Genomic DNA, 22838 nt, shown 5'->3' on the forward strand with positions numbered 1-22838 from the left:
TCAGCATCATTACTTCAGTCTTCAGTGTCACATGATCTTTCAGAAACCATAAAAAAAGAAATCATAAAAATTGAGATTTATACATCATCTGAAAGCTGAATAAATGAGCTTTCCATTGAAAGTTAGGATAGGACAATATTTGAGGGTGCAAAAAAATCTAAATATTGAGAAAATCTCCTTTAAAGTTGTCCAAATTAAGTTCTTAGCCTTGTATATTACTAATCAAAAATTAAGTTTTGAAATATCTACGGTAGGAAATGTACAAAATATCTTCATGGAACATGATCTTTACTTAATATCCTAATGATTTTTGGTATAAAAGAATAATTTATAATTTTGACCCCTATAATGTATTTTTGGCTATTGCTACAAATATACCCACGCTACTTAAGACTGGTTTTGTGGTCCAGAGTCACATATGCTGATTTGCTGCTCAAGAAACATTTCTATTTTTATCAATGTTGAAAACAGTTGTGAGCCTTATAGGTTTGTGAAAAATAATTTATTTTCAGGATTCTTTGATAAATAGGCCTCATAGTTTAAAAGAACAACATTTATTTAATCAAGTCTCTTATGCTCATTAAGGCTGCATTTATTTGATCAAAAATACAGTAAAAACAGTAAAATTGTGAAATAGTATTACAATTTAAAATGAGTGGTTTTCTATTTAAATATTTTTAAAATGTAATTTATTTCTGAGATGCAAAGCTGAATTTTCAGCATCATTACTCCAGTCTTCAGTGTCACATGATCCTTCAGAAATCATTCTAATATGCTGATTTGCTATTCAAGAAACATTTATTATTATCGACATTGAAGAATATCGATATATTCTTTTCATGATAGCAAACAGGCCTCATAGTTTAAAAGAATAACATTTATTTGAAACAAAAATAACTTAATGAATCTTAATTTCTAACTGTAAAAATCTTACTGATAGAGAAAATGAATGTGAGAAATGAACCAAGAGAACTGGTAAAATGGCCAATTTTCTTTACTTTTCAGATTTAGTTTAATATAAGTTTATTTCATGGAAAACAACATCGCAAATAACAATGCTTTGAAAATGATGTCAAAAATAACTGTGTTCATTTATAGCCTACATTAAATGTACTGTATAATGTTTTTTCTTGAGTGATGTGTATTTTATTTGTTGTGTCTATATTTATACAGATAATCTAAATCCATCATTATCATATTAATCTTTATTTCTCTGTCATAATATTATTTTCAATGTACAGCTGCTTCTTTATGCCTACTTTTTCCCTGATGATTATTATTGTTTTAGCATAAAATATGTCAAAACAACCTTATTAGTTTATATCTAAACCTGTGAACAGACATTCAGACCATTATGTCCAAAAAAGTCTCTAAGTTATACTGCACGTGAATCCTGATGCCAAACACAATGTTTTTTCTTTCTTTAAGCAGTCAATATTTTACCCTGTCAAACGGTGCTGAACATCAGGCGTAAATGACTGAACAATAGGTCACACGTCTTCGTCCCTCCCAGCACTTCAGCCGCTCTTAAGTGTCTTTGTTAGAGCACAACAGATGCATTTGTAAACGCTTGTGGCAGTTTTAACCACACGATTAATCAAGAGAGCTGCTTTCCTTTGTGTTTTTATTGTTTCTTGTTTTCTTTTGTTACAATATCTGCTGTCACGGAGCACTTAGTTTATTTCAGCAGCTGAAATCCCCCCCAGGCCTCCGCTAACAGACGCAGGGCTTTTACTGCAAGCTTTTTCAGCACTTCTAGCTAACTCCAGTCACTCCAGTTCAGTTTAATAACACTGTGGGCCACGTTTTGTGTTGTAAACTATTGAATGCCATATACAAGACTAAAATGCATTGTTTTTTTTTTTAATTTGACATGGTAGTGTACAGTGTTATGCATTAGATTAAATATCTGGCTTTTCTCTAAAATCAATTGTTCACTCAAAAGTTAAAATTGTGTATTTTTTACTCACCCTCATGTTGTTTAAAATTTGTATGACTTATACCTGTAGGATACACAAAGATGCATGGTTTTTCAAAATATCTTTTTTTTCAGTAATTGTATAATACATTATGACCTGGTTTCACAAACAGGGCTTAGACTAAGCCAGGATTAGGCCAATTAGGACATTTATGCAATTTTTATAAATATGCCTTAGAAAAAACACTACTGGTGTGCATCTTGAGACAAAACGAAAGCACTAATATATTTTAAGATCAATCAGTGCAAGTTTCGTAAATATTGAAACAGCTATGAATCTTGTCTGTGAAACCAGGGGTATAATTCGTATCTATTGATCAAAGTAATTCACCTAAAATTAAAAATTGTCATGTCTTTTTAAACCAAAATGACTTGTTTTGTTCTGTCCAACACAACAGGAGATATTCTGTGGAAAGTTCATGCTGCTCTTCGCCAGGGTTATTATTTTTAACTATAACCATTAAAAAAAATACATTTTTGTTGCTTAAATAAACATTAACTGAAATTACATAACATTTAAAAAATAAATAAACTTTTCTGCTAATTGCCAAGGCAACACTTTTTTGGTTTAACTTGAAGTACTCAAATAACTAATAAATTAAAACTAATAAATTAAAGTTAATAAAACTATATAGACATTTAAAAAAAAAAAAACTAATAAAAACACAAACCAAAAAAATTCACAACATTAACAAAATCTATAATAGTATATGATGGTGCTGGGGTTTGACACAAATTTCACGATTCGATCTGATTCGATTTCCTATTTGATACCAGTTATTTTGGGTACAGTGTACAGTGTGTTTGTTTTTGTTTTTGTTTTTTTTTTGTGTGTGTTATTTAGTTTATTTTTTTTCCTTTTTATAACTAAAACCATGGTATGTAACAATAACTATTGCACTGTTTGACTGAATACCTTAATAAAAAAGATTTAAACAATTATTTTAGGTATATATGTGACCCTGGACCACAAAACCAGTCATAAGGGTCAATTTTTTGAAATTGAGATTTATATATCATCTGAAAGCTGAAAAAATAATAATTAGTAGGGCAGGATAAGAAATCTGGAATCTGAGGGTGCAAAAAAAAAAAAAAAAAAACCTAATATTAAAAAACTTTAAAGTTGTCCAAATAAAGCACATGGCAATGTATATTAATAATCAAAAATTAAGTTTTGATATATTTATGGTAGGAAAGTTGCAAAATATCTTCATGGAACATGATCTGTACTTAACATCCTAATAATTTTTGACATAAAAGAAAAATCGATAATTTTGACCTATACAATGTAATGTATGTATATACCCGTGCTACTTATGAATGGTTTTGTGGTACAGGGTCACATATCAAGTACAGTACATGCCCAGTTTTTTCAAGGGAAAAAACAAAACAAAAAAAACTCTCAACTAATGCTTTAAAATATACATGACAGTAAGTTCGTACTACATTACTATAATACTGAAGGTAAAAATGAACTGATTTGTATACAGCTTAAATTACACTAAATTAATTTTTTTATACTATTAAAGTTACAATTACATTATTATATTTATTCTCCAATTCGTTATATATATACATTTAAATGGTGGCTGTTATAAAAACCTGATGGATTTATTCAAACATAAACAGTGAAGAACAGTAAAATCTAGATAAAAAATGTTTGTAGACAAAGTCTAAGTTAGCTTGAAAAAGCCTAGCTAGAATGTCTGAAGTAATTTTAAAAGCTTGAAGGTTTTCAGTTTTAAATAGTTAAGCTTTAATTTTAAAAGTTTAAAAGCTAAAAAAAAAAAAAACAGCTAAAACCAACTGGTGCTAAACCAAAAAAACAGCTAAATTAGCAAAAAAAAAAAAAAAAAAAAAAAAAAAAAGCTAAAACCAGCTATAACCAATTAAGCAATTTAATCACTTTACACTTTTTTAGGTAATTTAATACAATTATTTTTACTTTTAAAAAATGTATTTAGCAAAATGTTCCTCTCTAGAGTTTATTTTTTAGCTGACTAACGAGTTTATGCTCACCTAATGTTTTTTCCTGAGGTAAACGTGACGTCACGTGACAGCGTTTACAAGCTGTTATACTGACGTCTTTTCGCGGTTGAAACACCGATTGAACTGTAAAACAGTATCCAAAAACAAATTTCACATGCTATATTATGTCTTACAATCCTTATATTGTATTCTATAGCCAGGTCAATTTTACTAACAAGCATAATAAAAATAATACAATTAGTCATGAGTGAATATTCCAAAATGTGCATTATAAATAAGATGCATTATAATGTCTATATATTCATGCTTTCACTCAAACAGTCAAACAGTATTCATATAGAAATGTCAGACATAAGTCTGTGTTTGTATAGCCTCATGGACATGCATATTGCTTTTTATGTCCGATAGGAACAAGCATAAAAAATGTAGATGATAAAACAAGTGCAGGAACGGAGAGATGAAGCAGAGGGGAAAAAAAAGAGGAGAGAAAACGGCAGTTTTATCAGAGCATGTCAGCACATGTGTGTGTGTTTGTGACGCTGTCAGCAGATCGGAGACACGCTTGATAAGATTCTGTCTAATAGGAGCTGCTCCCCACGGTCGGGTCAGACAGCCGTTTCCAAAAGCTACCACACACACACACTTGTGCTCGAGCTCCTCCTCTGGCCCTGACAGACAGCATGAAAAGCTCAGATTAAGAAGCCCATCATGTTGCCCCCGAGCTGCCCACCGAGAGACCACGAAATCAAGCTGTCAGAACAACAGAGAGAGACAAAGAGAGAAAGCAAAGCTGCATCAGCACCGTATAGAGAACCAGAGAGTTTGTTCAAGTGTCTGAGTGAAAGTGTGGATGTTTTACAATGCATGTTTCTCTCAGTAAACCATTACCCTGCAGGACAAATGCACAGATCTTCAAAAGCGCTAAATAGGAGAGAAAGTCATAATTAGCTGACAGTGTGATTGAGTGTGTGAATAACAAATAACAGACATCTTTGTGTGTCTTAACACCTGTTGTTCATTTTATTCACATGTGGAGCTGATGTGATCAATATGAGGCCTGTCATGCAGTCCTTACAATCAGTTGCAACATATCCACCTCATTCTTCAAGCCTATGGGCGAGACTTCTGGAACGAGAAGAATAACAACGTGCAGTAAACGGTAAAACTGTTTGCACTACAAATCAGTGTGTTCATAATTAAGATAACACATTAAAATAATATAAGACACACTAGTTTGCAACATCAAGCAGCGAAACGAGCTGTTTTGCACAGCTAAAAGTAGCTGGATGTGGATGAGACCGGAAGCCAGACCCATGAAATGTACAAATGGCCACACACGCTTACGAAAAAAAAGAAAAAAAAAAAAAGTTATTGTCGCTACTGTAGAAGCATTATACATTAATATGAGTTCTTTTAAACTGTCCAGGATTTCAAAATCTTTCTCATTTTATTAGTATTAGGCTACCTTTTTTTTTTTCTTCCACAAGTTACCACGTTTATTCTGTTACACTGAACACATTAAAAAATTGCTATTAATGACAAAGAAACAGCAAATAATGCATTTAATTAAATTCTATAAAAGTTTTGAAGAGACTGAAATAGTATTTTCTTTGTAAAAAAAATATTCCACTAATATTTTTATTTATGATGATTTTTTTATAGTGTACCAATATCTAGTTATTTTATTTCATTTTGTTAGTTTTTACTTTTCTCGATCATTTTTCATTATGACTAATGAATTATTTGTTGATTATTTCGTAATTAAATTGCATTTTGAAGTTGCACGATTGAAATAGTATTTTCTTGTAGAGCATATTCCAATAATATTTTATTTACATTTTCATTTTTTTTTTATAAATGTTTAATTTTTAATTTTGTTTTTGCTTATTTTCTTCAATTATTTGTCATCAAATTTATTCTGCACAATTACTCCACAAATGTTTGCACTGACCAATTTATTATGACCAATAAATTAAATCACATTTTGAAGTAGAAAGACTGAAATAGTATTTTCTTGTAAACCATTTTTTTGCAAAACATTATTTTTATTCTATTTTTTATTTTGTTAATTATTTTTGTAAATTATTTCACTCAAATTTATTCTGCACAGCTACACCACAAATCTCCACATTGACAAGTTGTTTTAATATTATGACCAGTAAATTAATTGTTGATTATTTTATAATTAAATTGAATTTTTAAGTAAAAACACTGAAATAGTATTATTTTGTAAAACATATTCCAATATTTTTATTTACAACTTATTTTTTTATAGTGTACCAATAACTAATTTCTTTAATAATGATTATTTATTTCGTTTTGTTAGTTTTTATTTATTTTTAAAATTATTTCATTTAAATTTATCCTGCACAATTAATCCTCAAATCTCTACACTGACCAGTTGTTTTATTATTATGACCAATAAATTAATTATTGTTTATTTTATAATTAAACTGCATTTTAAAGTAGGGACTGAAATAGTATTATCTTGTAAAAAAAAAAAAAAAAAAAAAAATCCAATAATATTTTTATTTACCAGTTATTTTTTTTACAGTGTACCAATAGCAATTTTGTAATGATTATTATTTTATTTCCTTTTCTTAGTTAGTTTTTTTAAAATAATAATTATTTTGTCAGTTCGTTTTTGCTTATTTTCTTCAATTATTTGTCAAAGTTATTCTGCATAATTACTCCACAAATGTTTGCACGGTTCAATTTATTATGACCAATAAATTAAGTTTTGATTATTTTATAATTAAATCGCATTTTGAAGTAGACAGACTGAAATACTATTTTCTTGTAAACCATTTTTTTGCAAAACATTATTTATTCTATTTTTTCTTTTTGTTAGTTTTTATTTATTTATATTTTTTTATTATTTCATTCAAATTTATTCTGCACAGCTACACCACAAATCTCTACACCGACCAGTTGTTTTAATATTATGACCAATAAATTAATTGTTGATTATTTTATAATTAAATTGCATTTTGAAGTAAAAAGACTGAAATAGTATTTTTGTGTAAAACATATTCCAATAGTTTTATTTACAACTTATTTTTTTATAGTGTACCAGTAACTGATTTCTTTAATAATGATTATTTATTTCATTTTGTTAGTTTTTATTTATTAAAAAAATTTATTCTGCACAATCACTCACACAATCATAAAAATAAAAAACACAGAATTCAGTGCATCTTTAAAGTCTTTGACTTTGAATTCCTGAGAATGGGAACTGATTGTCACCGAGTGGAGTTTGCACCCGTTCCGCATTAAAAAGCAGGCCGGCATCACAAAGCCCACGCAGAATATTCACACTGTCAGTTACCACGGCAACACACGTACAACCACGCCACCCGAGCAACCTGCAGCATCTCCAGGTTTAATTGAAAGCGCAGTGTTTACATTGCCCTAATTGGAGTCGAATCACGTCGCAACAGAGTTTAAAAATAATTACCCAGGCACCAGCCGAATGCCTTTAAATCCTCTGATTTTATCCATTTCTAACCTCAATAAATCTACTTTAATTGAGGAAAAACGTGGCGTGCCATGCGTTTTGTAAGGATGCTGTGATCAACTCTGTATTTTGAACTAAAATTACGGCACAATCTTGAAGGCCTGCTGTTCAATAGCTACAGTTAGAGTGACCTCTATTAATCTGAGTGAAACGCCTCCCATCTCACATACACTTGGGTTTATTTTAACAGCTTTTAATTGTCATTACGAGTGGAGTTGCATGTTGCCGATGGACTGTAATTCTCTTGATTTTATTAACTAAACAGTGCACGAGCAGGACTGCTGTTCACAGCAGCGTCACATTCAAAATACAATCATTCAAAACTGTGATGCCCAAAATCACTACACAGTTTCGTGAATTATTATTTAATTACTAATTACTAGTAGGTCAGTTATTAGTAAGTCTGAAACTTTATATTATACTTTAATTTCATGATTTCCTGTAACAGGATGAAATGTTGTAAAGGGAGACGAACTAACTAATGTCACAAAACATCACAGAATACATCAAATTGTTGTTGTTATTATTATTATTTATTTATTAATAAATTTATTCATAAATTTGTAATTAAAAAATGGGAAATTAATACTGAGTACATAGAAAAAGTGTAACTTGAAAAAATCTAAATAAATTAAATAAACAAACAAGCAAATAAATAAGGCCCTGGGCATAAGGATTATTATAACTAAAACAGTCATGAAAAAAATAATAAATTCATTACTTGAAATAAAATCTAATATATATAACATCATTTTCATTTCATTAGTTAAACTGATGTGCTAAAACAACTGAAAAAATGAATAAATAAATAAAATTATATATATATATATATATATATATATATATATGTGTATGTATGTATTTAATAGAATAATAAATTATAGATATTAAAAAAAAAAAAAAAAAAAAAAAAAAAAAAAGAAAAAAAAAGGCAAAAACGCCCAACCAAATGAATAAGACCGACCATGGGGATCGGGGTTATTAACTAAAACTAAAATTAAAACTAAAGCCGTAAAAACAATAATAATTAATTTCTTGAAATAAAATGTTATCAAATTGTAAAAAAAATATATCATTTTCATTTCATTAGTTTAACTTGATATACTAAATTGAAATAAAATATAATAAAAATATAATATCATAATAAAACTATGAACATATTAAAAACAAACAAGCAAAAAACTAATAAATAAGTAACTAAATAAACAAAACCCTGGGGATCAGGGTTATTGTAACAAAAAAATTAAATTAGAACTAAAACCATAAAAAACAATAATCAATTACATCAAATAAAACTTTATCACAATTTTTAAAATATATTAAAAAAGTCATTTTCATTTCATTAGTTTAACTTGATGTACTAAAATAACTGAAACTGAAATAAAAAATAATAACAAAAAGAAAATATGATAAAACTACAGACATATTTTAAAAAAACTGAAAAAAAAGAGAAGAAAATAAATAAGTCCCTGGTGATCGGGGTTATTATAACAAAAAAAAAAAAAAAATAAAAATAAAACTAAAACCATAAAAACAATAATAATTCATTACTTGAAATAAAACATTATAATTTTTTTTTAAATATGTTAAAAAACCTAATTTTCATTTCATTAGTTTAACTTGATGTACTAAAATAACTGAAACTGCAATAAAATATAATAATAAAACTATGGACGTATTAAAAAAACAAAAAAGGCAAAAAATAAATTAAAACTAAAACCATAAAAACAATTTAAAAATCATTACTTGAAATAAAGCTTTATCAAAATGTTAAAAATGTATTTTAAAAAATGTCATTTTCATTTCATTAGTTTAACTTGATGTACTAAAATAATTGAAACTGAAATAAAAATAAAATATAATATAACTATAGACACATTAAAAGACAAAAACTCCCAACACAATTAAATTTTCACAAAAAAAAAAAAAAATGAAAATACAAAAGAATATCACTAACTAAATGAGTAGTATCACAATTATCATAATTTAACATAAAAAGACTATCTGTGCAAAGTACAAAATAATAATAAATAATAAAAATTCCCAAATATTCACTGTCATTCACTTCAAAAATTGTAACCACACTTAAAAAAAACAACAACAACAACAAAAAAAACATTATTGTTGCATTTCGATGCTTTTTTCAAATTAAAATTTGTGTCCCTAATGTGCTGAAGGGGCTGTATGTACTTCATGTGTCATCAACACCCTTTACCCATAATTACTTTTACAATACAGCACAGCATCTCGTACCATATTGGGTAATTATTGCTTCATAGTTTAGTGATCATCATGCATTATATTGACAGTATGATCTATAATGATTACACCATCACCATAATTACACAGAGATAAACCCAGACTGAGATGAAGCAGCTAAGCACATGCGAGGTGAGCGCATGATGAGTGTTTTCTCTGGGAGTGCATCTTAACGGCACACTGACATCTTAACAGCCTCAGTGATGGAAGGAGATGGTGCTGAATTCTCTCTTGCACGCGTCCCTTCCATAAAAACGTCAGCCGCACATCTGTGTGTGCATCATATCGTGCTGTGTGTGTGATAAACAACAAGTGCCATAATGCTCAATAAAGATGTGGCTTGTTGCTTGACAGAGAAAAGCCTCATACTGGCCATAAACAACAATTTCTCTCACTTAATGGGCAAATATACTGAAAATCTCTGGATGTACATGCTCACACACTCTTAAACACAGATACACGCATCAGCTGGGGCAAAAAGGTCTCTACAGTCAGGAAGTAATGCCTTTGTTTATGGGAATGTGTCTTTTATGGCTTTAAAATTATGATTATTGTGTAAGTGATGGACTGACAGATGGCAAGACAGGTGTTAAACACACATTATTATGAGCTATCTTTTAATATTAAAGCTTACAATTCTTTCTTAACTGGACATTAGTTATGATGATCAGTTTGTCTCATGTCAGCATCCTGGACTGATGAACGTCTGTAAAATGGTAGGAATGAAAATTGGACTGAATATTTGTATGTGAACAAACACTAAAATTAAACACACACATAGTTATTTGTGACCCCCAAAGCTATTTGGACACCAAAATGAATAAATGAATGATTGTGATGCATTAGAAAGTCTTGCATTAGGACCAGACCGGACCAAAACAGAACAGAACATACCAAACCAAACCCAAAACACCAAACCAAACCAACATAACACAAAAACCAAACCAGAACAAGCACAACAAAACAAATTCAAAATGCCAAACCAACCCAAAACACCAAAACAACCAAAACCAAACAAAACCAAAACACCAAACCAAATCCAAAAACATACCAAAACACCAAACCAAAAACACCATTTCAAAACAAAACACAAGGCTAAACCAAACCAAAACCAAACCACCACAGCAAACCCAAACAGAACCAAAACACCAAATCAAACCAAAACCAAACTAAAACTCCAAACCAAAGAAAACCAGACAAAACCAAACAAAACACCAAACCAAACCAAACAAAACAAAACCAAAACACCATACCAAAACAAAACACAAGACCAAACCAAAACACCAGAGAAAAACAGACAAAACCAAACAAAACATGACCAAACCAAAACACCTAACCAACCCAAACCAAACAAATCCACAAATCCAAAAACCATACCAAAACAAAGACAAAACAAGACCAAACCAAACCAAAACACCCGAGAACACCAGACAAAACCAAACAAAACATAACTAAACCAAAACACCAAACCAACCCAAACCAAAACACAAGACCAAAAAAAACCAAACCAAACCACCAGAGAAAACCATACAAAACCAAACAAAACACAACTAAACCAAAACACCAAACCAACCCAAACCAAAACACCTAACCAACCCAAACTAAACAAAGCAAAACCACAACACCATACCAAAACAAAGACAAAACACAAGACCAAACCAAAAAAACAGAGAAAATCAGACAAAACCAAACAAAACAAAACATAACTAAACCAAAACAAAGCACCAAACCAACCCAAACACCTAACCAACCTAAACCAAACAAAACACCATACTTAAAAACAAAACACAAGACCAAACAAAACCATACCACCACAGCAAACCCAAACAGAACCAAACCATCAAATCAAACCAAAATTCCAAACCGAACTAAAACATCAAAGAAAACCAGGCAAAACATAAGCAAACCAAAACCAAACCAAACCAAACCAAGCACCTAACCAACCCAAACAAAACCAAAACCAAGACAAAACAAGACCAAATCAAAACATACCAAACCACCACAGCAAACCTAAATAGAACCAAACAAAAACAAAGCACCAAATCAAATCAAAAACCAAACCAAAATTCCAAACAAAACTAAAACACCAAAGAAAAACAGACAAAACCAAACAAAAAAAACAAACAAAAAAACTTCAAACCAAAACACAGACACAAAAACACCAAACCCAAACAGAACCAACCAACAGGTCCAAATGTAATATATAAAAAATGAATTACCTGAATACTCCTAAACAACTAAGTTTGGAAAAATGTTTTTTTTTTTTTTTAACATTCTATTTACGTTCTACAATACTAACTTAAAACAGTTTAATTGTAATATTGTATAATTTTACAGCATTTTCGATCAAATAAATATAGATTTGATGAGCCTAAGAGACTTTGAAAAACAAGAAAATCTTATTTTTTCCAAACTTTTGATATATGGCAGCAACACTTTACAATTAGATCACATTAGTTCATTTTAATCAGCGTATTAACTATCCTTAACTAACAATGACAGATACATTTGTTACAGTATTTATTCTATTCTGTTTATCTGTGCTAACATTAATTAATAAAACTACAATTGTTCATTGTTAGTTCATGTTAACCAAGATCCATTAAATAATATTATTTAACTAATATACTAATATTACTAATTTTAACTGATATTACTGATACCAATATTAATAATACTAACTGAAACTTCTTCAGACACCTCTTACCTGTCGTTCTTCTCAACATGTTTGTTATCTTTTAAGAAAATTATAGTTCCCACTGGTGGAGACAGATCCAGCCTTCAGATGCACTGAATGTTGTGTTTGTGCTGTCCAGGACGGCCTGCAATGTTAACTGAATCCTAACAAGGTATTTGAGAAACATCTTCACTGTCATAATCAACATCTTCAAAAGAACTACGATACATACCTGTTCTCCATACCTCATACTGAACACTGCAAGAAAATCTAAACTAAATTGCAACACAAAACTCCTGTTTGGCTCATTCAATTAGCAGCTAGTTAGTTCTGACATCATCTCACGTACATGATTACTTTAGTTTTAATCAGTGTCCCTCTTAAGAAACCTATTTTAGAGAGATATGTGTCAGAAGCAGTAAGCAAGCATTAAACATGTGATCATATGACAATGACATCACAAAACAAATCACAGTATAATACGATAGAAATAAACTAACCAAACAAGAACTTCTCAGTTTCCATATACTTTTTAATCACTGTAATTATAAGTAAACGTAACTCCTGTCTGGATCAATCAGTTTAAGAAAGGCACTTCACATAGGATTGAAACTTTGCATGTTTTGGTCACACAAGAACAGAAAACGGCACATACTAGTCGGCATCAGGTCATCAGGGAAATCAGATGAAATGAAATCATGCCGACACTGTCCAAACGGTCAGTACTGAGCTTAAAAAGCCTTTTTGAATAGAGTCAAATCTCTCAGATTAGCAAAGAACATTGACATTGACTTGTGCAAAGCATATTTGGGGCATAAAGCCTCTTGAAATGAGACATGAACAGATATGAAGCCATCTTTCTATCATCTTTTTCAAAACAATACAAATCCTCCCAAGTGTCATTATAACCCAGAGTGAGCGATATTTGAAAACAGCAATTGTCCGTGACTTATTTTGCGAGTGTGAATGGGTGATGGTGAGCGTTTGATCTCTTTCTACAGGGCGCTGTTGGTCAGGGCTGTTTTTAACTGTCGCAGGAGCATAGAGCCCATTACGGTTTTCTCTGTGTTAACGGTGATCACAGCGTCAGGATCCTTCAGGACGACCGACACCAAGACTAGAGATCCAGAACTCACCGTCTTACCAGCAAACCTGGAAATACACAGAAAAATGGATTGGTTGGTTAGTTGGTGTTTTAATGGCATGCAACAGCTATTTTCATGGCGACTAACAAGTTGAAATATGTGACGCTGAACCACAAAACCAGTCATAAGACTCAATTTATACATAGAAAAACCTGAATAATAAAGCTTTCTATTGATGTATGGTTTGTTAGAATAGGACAATATTTGGTCGAGATACAACTATTTGAAAATCTGGAATCTGAGAAAAGGCGAAAAATCGCCTTTAAATTTGTCCAAATGAAGTTCTTAGCAATGCATATTACTAATCAAAAATTAAGTTTTGATATATTTAAGGTAGGAAATTTACAAAATATCTTAATGGAACATGATCTTAATATCCTAATGATTTTTGGCATAAAAAAAAAAAAAAAAAAAAAAAAAAAAAAAAATCAATTTTGACCCATACAATGTATTTTTGGCTATTGCTACAAATATACCCACGCTACTTATGACTGGTTTTGTGGTCCATAAAAGAGCAATTTAAAACCCTCCATAGAGTTTCTTAAGTTTACTTTAGATCTAAGGGTTCACTTAAAAACGATTCAATAAATAAAGAAATTATATTAATATTGGACTTTCACAATTAATTCAAAATTGACACAGTTTAACAAATACCCTTAATATTATTGTGCACAATTTATCACTTCGTATTCTTCCAAAAATGACTCTTCTGTTATACCAATCTGTAACCAATGAACTTGAAATGACGTACATGAACTATGAATGATATTTAAATTAACTAAATTAGAGAATAAATGAAAGGTGCCTGCCACAATCAATATATTTGCAGTGTTTGCGGAGGATTGACTAATGATCTGAGAAGAAGGTGATAATGATAATAGCCAAACAACAGTTACTGCTAATGTATTAGTTATAAAATATCCTAGCATTTATTATTTCTGAGTTGAATTGATAAAAATAAACATTCACAATACTTAGATTTTAGATATAAATAAATAAAATATACTGGAAAAAAAAACTAAAAAATATATATATTGTTAACTGTGTAAGGTAAATGTTATTTCATATTGCATAACTATAATATAATATAAATTATAGTTTGTGCTTACAGCAAAGTAAAATACTTTGCAAAATGATTATCAGGTTTTCAAGAGTTAATGATGAATAAATATGTAAATTAATACATTAATTAATAAATGTATTTAATAAGAACATATATATGGGCCATACCCATATGTGAGCACTGGAGAGGGAAAGGGGAGTGAGTGAGTGTGAGAGTGTGTGTGTGGTGAACAGGCATGGCAGTCTATTATTTGGCCTGATTAAGAAGCTATTAGGGGCCAAGGGACACACTCCTGTCACTCACAGACTCAAACCCAGCAGCCGCTCACAGACAGGGAGCACAATGTGGGGGTGTGCACTAAATAGAGTCCAGAGGACTAGATCAACTTCGTAGAGATGGAGTAAAGCATACTGAGCAATACTATGATTATAATTAAAGCTCCAAGGGAGTTAATGTGTGATATCTATGTTGCAGTATTGAAGACCACTCAAACCAGTAGTGAAATGAAATTTTAATTTTCTTTGGTAATTCATTTGGTTTTGTCATTTCACACTAATATCGTAAACCAAGTATGCTTTACTTTTACATGTAGTCATTTAGGCAGTTTTTTTCCAAAGAGACTATTTGCAGTACTCAAGTTGCAATTGTAAGCTAGAGTATTTCACACTTTTATTGGCATCTGCACAAATGTAGCATACCTGAAAGAGTGCAAAACACAATGCAATTCATGTGCTTTCAACAATAAGCTATAAGACGTTCTGCTATATTCTAAATAAAAGATGTTAGGGCACAATACAGTTAATATATGCACAATAAAACACAATGCTGAATGCCTCTTTGCATAAAGTGGCATCCTGGAAGTGAGAGTGCTTAATGCAAATCAGATGTTTTTCATTGCAAGAACAAGGTGAAGAAAATCTATGAAATTAAGTGAAATATATATAAATATAAATAAATCAACAAAAATAAAGACTAAAAAACTAAAAACTTCAAGAAATAAAACTATGGAAAAATCTAAACAAACAAATAAATAAATAAAATCATAATTAAATTAAACCAAACAAATAAAAAAATAAAGAAATAAAACAAACAAACAATGGAAATGCAAAACAAAATATAAAATAAAAACTAACAGAAATAAATAAAAGGAAATAAAACAAATAAATAAATCTTCATGGAAAAATAAAGAACCATAAGAAAAAAACAGAAGAAAAACAAACAATCAACCACTAATTTAACCAAACAAACAAATAATCTTTATGGTATAAAATAAACAAAATGAAAGATAAATAAATAAACAGTATCAAATAAAACAAATAGAAATATTAAATAAACAAAACTATTAAAATAAAATAAACCAAACAAATAAGCTTCATGGTAAAAATAAACAAAACAAAAAAATAAAACAAACAATGGAAATACAAAACAAAAATAAAACAAAAACAAATAAAGTAGAAATAAAACTAATAAATAAATAAAACAAACAATTAATATTTATGGAAAAAATAAATAACACTAAGAAAAAAAGGAAAACAACAAACAAACAAATGCTAATTTAACCAAACAAACAAATAATCTTCTAAACAAAATTAAAGAAATAAAACAGAAAATACAACATATATTTAAAAAAAAAAATCTAATAAAAAAGAAATAAAGGAAGAAACAAATGGATGGATGGATGAATAAATAACTTTATTGTAAAAATAATTAACATTAAGAAAATAATAAATAGAAAAACAAACAACCATCAATTAAACCAAACAAATAATCTTGTTTTTTTTTGTTTTTTTCCATGTGAGAAAATTCTAAAAGGCTTGCTAATTACACTTACAATTAACTGTCTTAAGAATACTGTATAATGTAAAACGTACTGTAAAACAGTTCCCCTCAACTAAGGTTAGTAATGGGCTTCTATGAGTTATGCACAGAGGTACAGCCGTGTGAACAGGTTTATTTTCACATGACTGGAACACTTTTTGACCAAACATCTTGAAAAGGAACTGTTGATTTTAACATGCAAAATAAAACCCATTGCTAAAATGTAAATGGATGTGTTGTCATTGTCCTGTAACAGTATGATGCATGTAAACCAGAGTGAGCTAAAGTAATAATAGAGATCAACTGTACTAATGAACCGTTCCATAGCGCTGTGGGAGAATTCCTGGCGTCCAGTAACCGTGGTAACGTCACAGACTGGAAACACTAGTGAACGTACCACACACGGCTCCACTGACAGTGCAGACACGACCCTGTCCGACCCCTGCGCCCTTGTACCTCCTTCCTGTCTGTCTCTCCTTCCCTCTCTCACTGAGGGGGACCCACGTGCCTGATACACTGCCATCTGCCTCCCATTTACACAGCCTATTATACAACAATGAACCGTTTAGCACACACCCTCACACACGGGGACCCCATTTAGCACTGAGAAGCACACATACCCCCCGTCCCACCAGGAGGCCCCTCTTTTACTCCCAAACTCGCTGTCTCACGCACTCACACACACACAATGGCCACCATTTAGCCATGACAGCATGAGACACAACAGCCGTCAGAGCTACTGCTAAACAACTGGAGAGGGCGTCACATCTGACAATCAACACACACACACACACACACACACACTCACGTTAGATCAGAACGATAGATTGAATAATAGAACGAGAGAACGACAGATAACATGATAGAATGATAAATAGAATGATAGAACGATAGAACAATAGAACGATAGATAGATAGATACATACATACATATATAGAACGACTGATAGAATGATAGAATGATAATCAACAATCAACACACACACGTTAGATCAGAACGACAGATGGAATAATAGAACAATATAACGACAGATAAAATGATAAATAGAATGATAGAATGATAGAACGATAGATAGAACGATAGATAGAACGATAGATAGATAGAATGACTGATAGAATGATAATCAACAAATCAACACACACGTTAGATCAGAACAACAGATGAAATAATAGAACGATATAACGACAGATAAAATGATAGAATGATAAATAGAACGATAGATAGATAGATAGACAGATAGATAGATAGATAGATAGATAGATCGATAGATGGATAGAATGACAGATAGAACAATAGATACAACAATAAAATGATAGATAGACAGATGATTGATGATGGATGGACAGAACGATCGATACAGTGAAAAACAATAGATAGACAGATGATAGATAGATACAGACAGACAGAATGGTGGATAGATACAACCATAGATAGACAAAACCATAGAACGATAGAACGCTAGAACGATAGAACGATAGATAGATAGATAGATAGAAAGAACGATTGATAGACAGAACGACAGATATAGACAGACAGAAAGAACGTCTGATAGAACGACAGAATGATAGAACGATAGAATGATGGATAGATAGATAGATAGATAGATAGATAGATAGATAGATAGAGATAGAAAGAACAACTGATAGACAGAAGGATAGATATATATACAGACAGATAGAAAGAACGATTGATAGACAGAACGATAAATAGATAGATGATAGATAAAAAAGAACGACTGATAGACAGAATGATAGAACAACAGATAGAACGACAGACAGAACAATAGATAGAACGACAGACAGATAACGATAGATAGATAGATAGACAGATAGATAGAAAGAACAATTGATAGATAGAATGATAGAACGATAGATAGGGTGATGATGGATGAATAGATATGATCAGTCATACTGTAGATAAATAGATTTAAAGAACAACTGATAGACAGAACGATAGACAGATAGATAGAAAGATACATATAACGATAGATAGATAGATAGAACGATTGACAGACAGAATGATTGATAGACAATGATTGATAGACAGAACGAAAGATAGATGTTAGAGCGATGGATGAATGGATGGATGGATAGATATGAACAGTCATACTAGATAGTTCCACAGATAGAATGATAGATAGATGATAGACTATAGATAGACAGAGAGATGATGGATGGATGGATGGATGAAATGGTAGATGGACAGAATGATCGATACAGCGATAAAACAATAGATAGACAGACAGATGACAGATAGATATATTTAGATAGACAAAATGACAGAATGTTGAAAGAGCGATGGACAGAATGACAGATAGAACGATGGACAGAATGACAGATAGATAGAAAGATAGAACCACAGACAGACATATATATAAACAGTCAAGTATAGATAGTTTTACAGGCAGAAACACATATAGAGGTATTTCAGGTATCTAGTGTATTATATCTGCTGACACTCTGATCTCGGAGTCCCTGCGGCACTACTAATGGAGTCAGTTTATAAAAGTCTTATTTACACACGCACTTAACACGGCCCTGAGGCACAGCCTGTGTGAGTGTGTGATATAACCCAAAGCCACTTCATTCACATGATTTCAGTGCTCTCTAAGCTTACATACACAAATATAGACAAACAAACACGCTACAATTACAGCTGCAGGTCCTGATACTGGGCAGCCATTCGGTTTAACTCTCTGTCTATCTGTCGCTCATTCTCACACAAAATAAACATTCACACACCCACAGCAGCTTTACACACTGTGTGTGTGTGTGTGTTGTATACGGTGTGGTTCAGGCTCTAAATGGGTCATTGGTATTCTGGTCTGTCACCACTGGGCCTCTGAACTGGATTAATTGAGGCTGTGGGAAGAAAAGAAAAGCAAAGCAGAAGCCCGGCACTGGCCAGCCGGACCGCTATCGATCCACACACACACGCTAACACTTGCTCCTAATCAGAGGGAGACAGAGAGAGAGACTAAATGACTGTCGCCTCTTTATTCAACCTTAAAGACTGGACTAGTAAGATTCCTGTTCACACGCAACAGTTATCATTCAGTTTCACAGACGGACCTAAACAGTGAAAGAAACATTGCTCAGGCCACTTTATTGGATGACATTTTACTGAGAAAGTGATGATCTAAATAGATGTCAAAAAAGAAATAGATAAATAAAATAAATTAATAAAAAAATAAGTAAAAATTAATAAAATGTCTAAAAATAAATGTAATATTTTTTACAAATATTTATTTTATAATAAAATAATATTTATTTTTAAAATAAAATAAAATAAAATTTATAAAAATAAATAAACATAAATAAATGTTAAAAATATATTTTTTTTTTACTTAAAGGAAAATGAAGCCTAATTGAATTGTGAAATAATATTCATGACAATTATGTACATTTCCCTAACTCTTCTTGCAATAAAATAAAATAAATACTACCTAAAAATAAATACATTTATAAGAAACTAATAAACAGAAATAAATTTGTAAAATATTTATTTTACTCAAATAAAATGATGCCTTGATGACAATTATGTACATTTCCTTAATTCTTCTTTCTATTTCTGAACTGTGAAATAATATTCATGAATTATGTAAATTTCTTTAATTCTTTTTTCCATAAAATAAAATACATTTATAAAAATTAATAAATAAATTTTAAATAATTTTTTAAATATTTATTTTACTTAAAGTAAAATAAAGCCTTTTTGAAATGTGAAATAATATTAATGACAATTAATATTCGTCTTTCTTTGTTCGTAATGTTAAATAAAATCGAATAAAATAACATAAAACATAAAATATGATGAAATTAAATAAAATAAAATAAACAAACAATAGTGACATATTTACGTATTTATGAACCATGGTAGAGCCTACTGTATTACCTTCATTTAAAACAATGTAACAAAAACAATCTGAAAAGTATATGTATATTAAACATACAAACAGATATATAAAATATACTTAATTACACCATAAAATTGGCACTGAATAAGTATAAAAATATTATTTTTATATATCATGTATTAAAACATATACATTAATGAATATAGCAATATATTAAATATTTCTTAAAAAAAAATAAAAATAACAGTGCATTACTATAATTTTTGGGGAAAATGTGCTGTCAGTTAAAAAAAAATTATATATATAACTAATAACTAATGGTTTTAAAATGGGCTTCATTTTCTTTATGCATAGTATTTATTTTCTATTTTAAGGTGACATGTTTTCTTAAAAGCTACTTAATCCCATAAGATTGGTATTGGTCATCACTGACCCGTAACGGTTAACCACTCTCACTAAATTTCCTATTCACGTATTTGGAAAAGCCAGCATTCAGAAACCAGTCATGAAAGCAAATGTTGTGCACTGGATGCACCATATGGTAAAGCCTTATTCTGCTATCTTGTTCCTCTGTGTCCTCAAATCTGCAGAGAGGGGTTTAGTCATCAATTGCCAAATGTCCGTGCCAAGTATGTTTGTGTGTGAGCGAGTGTGTCTGTTTTAAGAGTCCTCTGTACTAATAGAGGTTAATGTGAGTGACCAGATGACCAGCTGTCCCTCTCCAAAATGAAGGACAAGCTTCTCTCCTCTTCTCGGAAACAAATTCCACTCACACAGCTGCGAACTAACTAACACACAGAGGAGAAAAGAGCACACAAACTAAAAAGCATGCATTTTAGGAGCAGGAGACGGATTTCACGAGGCTCTTCCAAAACTTAATATGATGACTCAGTGAAGACAGAAGCAAAGAACATACTGAAAGGAACCAAAGACAAAGCCTTGATGAATCTCAATCCACATTTTAAAGGAGGACAGATGTTGATCCACCTGTTGTCCTGTTATAGAAAAAGTTCCAAGAAGGTTCCAAAGTTCCAAATGTGTTATTAATCAGCTATCAATAATTCTCAAGCAGTTTTAGTTAAATTTAATACATATTATTTTATAAATATATATGCATAAAGTTTTATGAATTTACAAATATGTATGAATTTACAAATATTTACGAATCTTATATTAATATTATACATATATTAACTGATATACTATATATTTATAAATACATCTTATATATACATAAAAATGTAATAATATATATTTTATGTAAATAACATCTATATTAGTTAATTGTATGTTAATAATAAACTTATATTAGTAATAATAATATAACATACACATTATCATAATATAATGCATACATGTATATGAACAGATATATAAAATGCATATTATATAAAATAATATAAGTAACATAGAAGTAATATATTAATAGTCATATATTATTATATTTTAACAAATCCATATTTTATGTAAATAACTTCTATTATAATATTTTTAACAAATCCACATTTTATGTAAATACCTTCTATATTTGTTAATTATATGTTATAGTAATAAACGTATATACTACTACTACTAATAATAATATAATATACAGTGTTTATCAAAATATAAATGCATAACAATGTAAATTATTTATTATTAACTTTTAATAAACTTTTAATTATTAACTTAATACATGTTGGTGAATAAAAGTATTATATGTTAATAAAAAAAATATTAATAATAATATCATATTATAGAAATTATATATAAACAATCTATATATATATATATATATATATATATATGTTAATTATATGCTAATAATAAACGTATTAATAATATCATAATATAATATATATAATATTATATATAAAAACAAATCGATATATATATATATATATATATATATATATATATATATATATATATATATATATATAATTATATATTAATAATAAATATATATGTAATATTAATTATATGTTAATAAAAACATATATATTAATAATATCATAATATTATGTAAATTATATATATATATAAACATTTATTTATATATTTAAACAAATCCACATTTTATGTTACTAACTTTTTATATTATATCTTTAAATGTATATATAATACATTTAATATATATTAAATATTATGTATATATATATATATATATATATATATATATATATATGACCATATATATTATATATGAATATAAAATATATTCACAAATGCATCCTGTTATATATACGTTATACATGTATATATAACAAATTTAAAGTAATGGATACTATATATTTAAATGTATGTATGTATGTGTGTATGTATGCAGTAACATTTCCATTCTCCTGCGTTAACACTATGATACTTTTGTGCAATAAAAAGGCAGATAAGTTGACCAGTTGTTCAGTCAACCCTCGGACTAACATTAAACATACACACAACAAAATCATCTTATGATATGTCCACTGCTTATGACTGTTGTTGTTTGGCTTGATAAAAAAATAACAGTGTAGCAGAATAGCTGTGACTCATTCGGTTGCTGTTTAGTAACACAGA

General features: G+C 29.7%; 1 protein-coding gene across 2 annotated transcripts in view; it reads right to left on the reverse strand.

Moving 5' to 3' along the window:
• Positions 1 to 12917: 12917 nt before the first annotated feature.
• Positions 12918 to 22838, reverse strand: part of ap3b1a (adaptor related protein complex 3 subunit beta 1a) — a 75907-nt gene continuing 65986 nt past the window's right edge. Inside the window, exon 27 of one of the 2 annotated variants that reach the window (XM_051093316.1) lies at positions 12918 to 13572. In XM_051093316.1, coding sequence (XP_050949273.1) covers positions 13416 to 13572 — 157 coding nt within the window. In that variant the 3' untranslated portion in view covers positions 12918 to 13415. The remainder of the gene's footprint in view (positions 13573 to 22838) is intronic. The other variant, XM_051093315.1, reaches the window with a different exon arrangement.

This window comes from Labeo rohita, chromosome 21 (genome assembly GCF_022985175.1).
Source record: "Labeo rohita strain BAU-BD-2019 chromosome 21, IGBB_LRoh.1.0, whole genome shotgun sequence".
Lineage (NCBI taxonomy): Eukaryota > Metazoa > Chordata > Actinopteri > Cypriniformes > Cyprinidae > Labeo > Labeo rohita.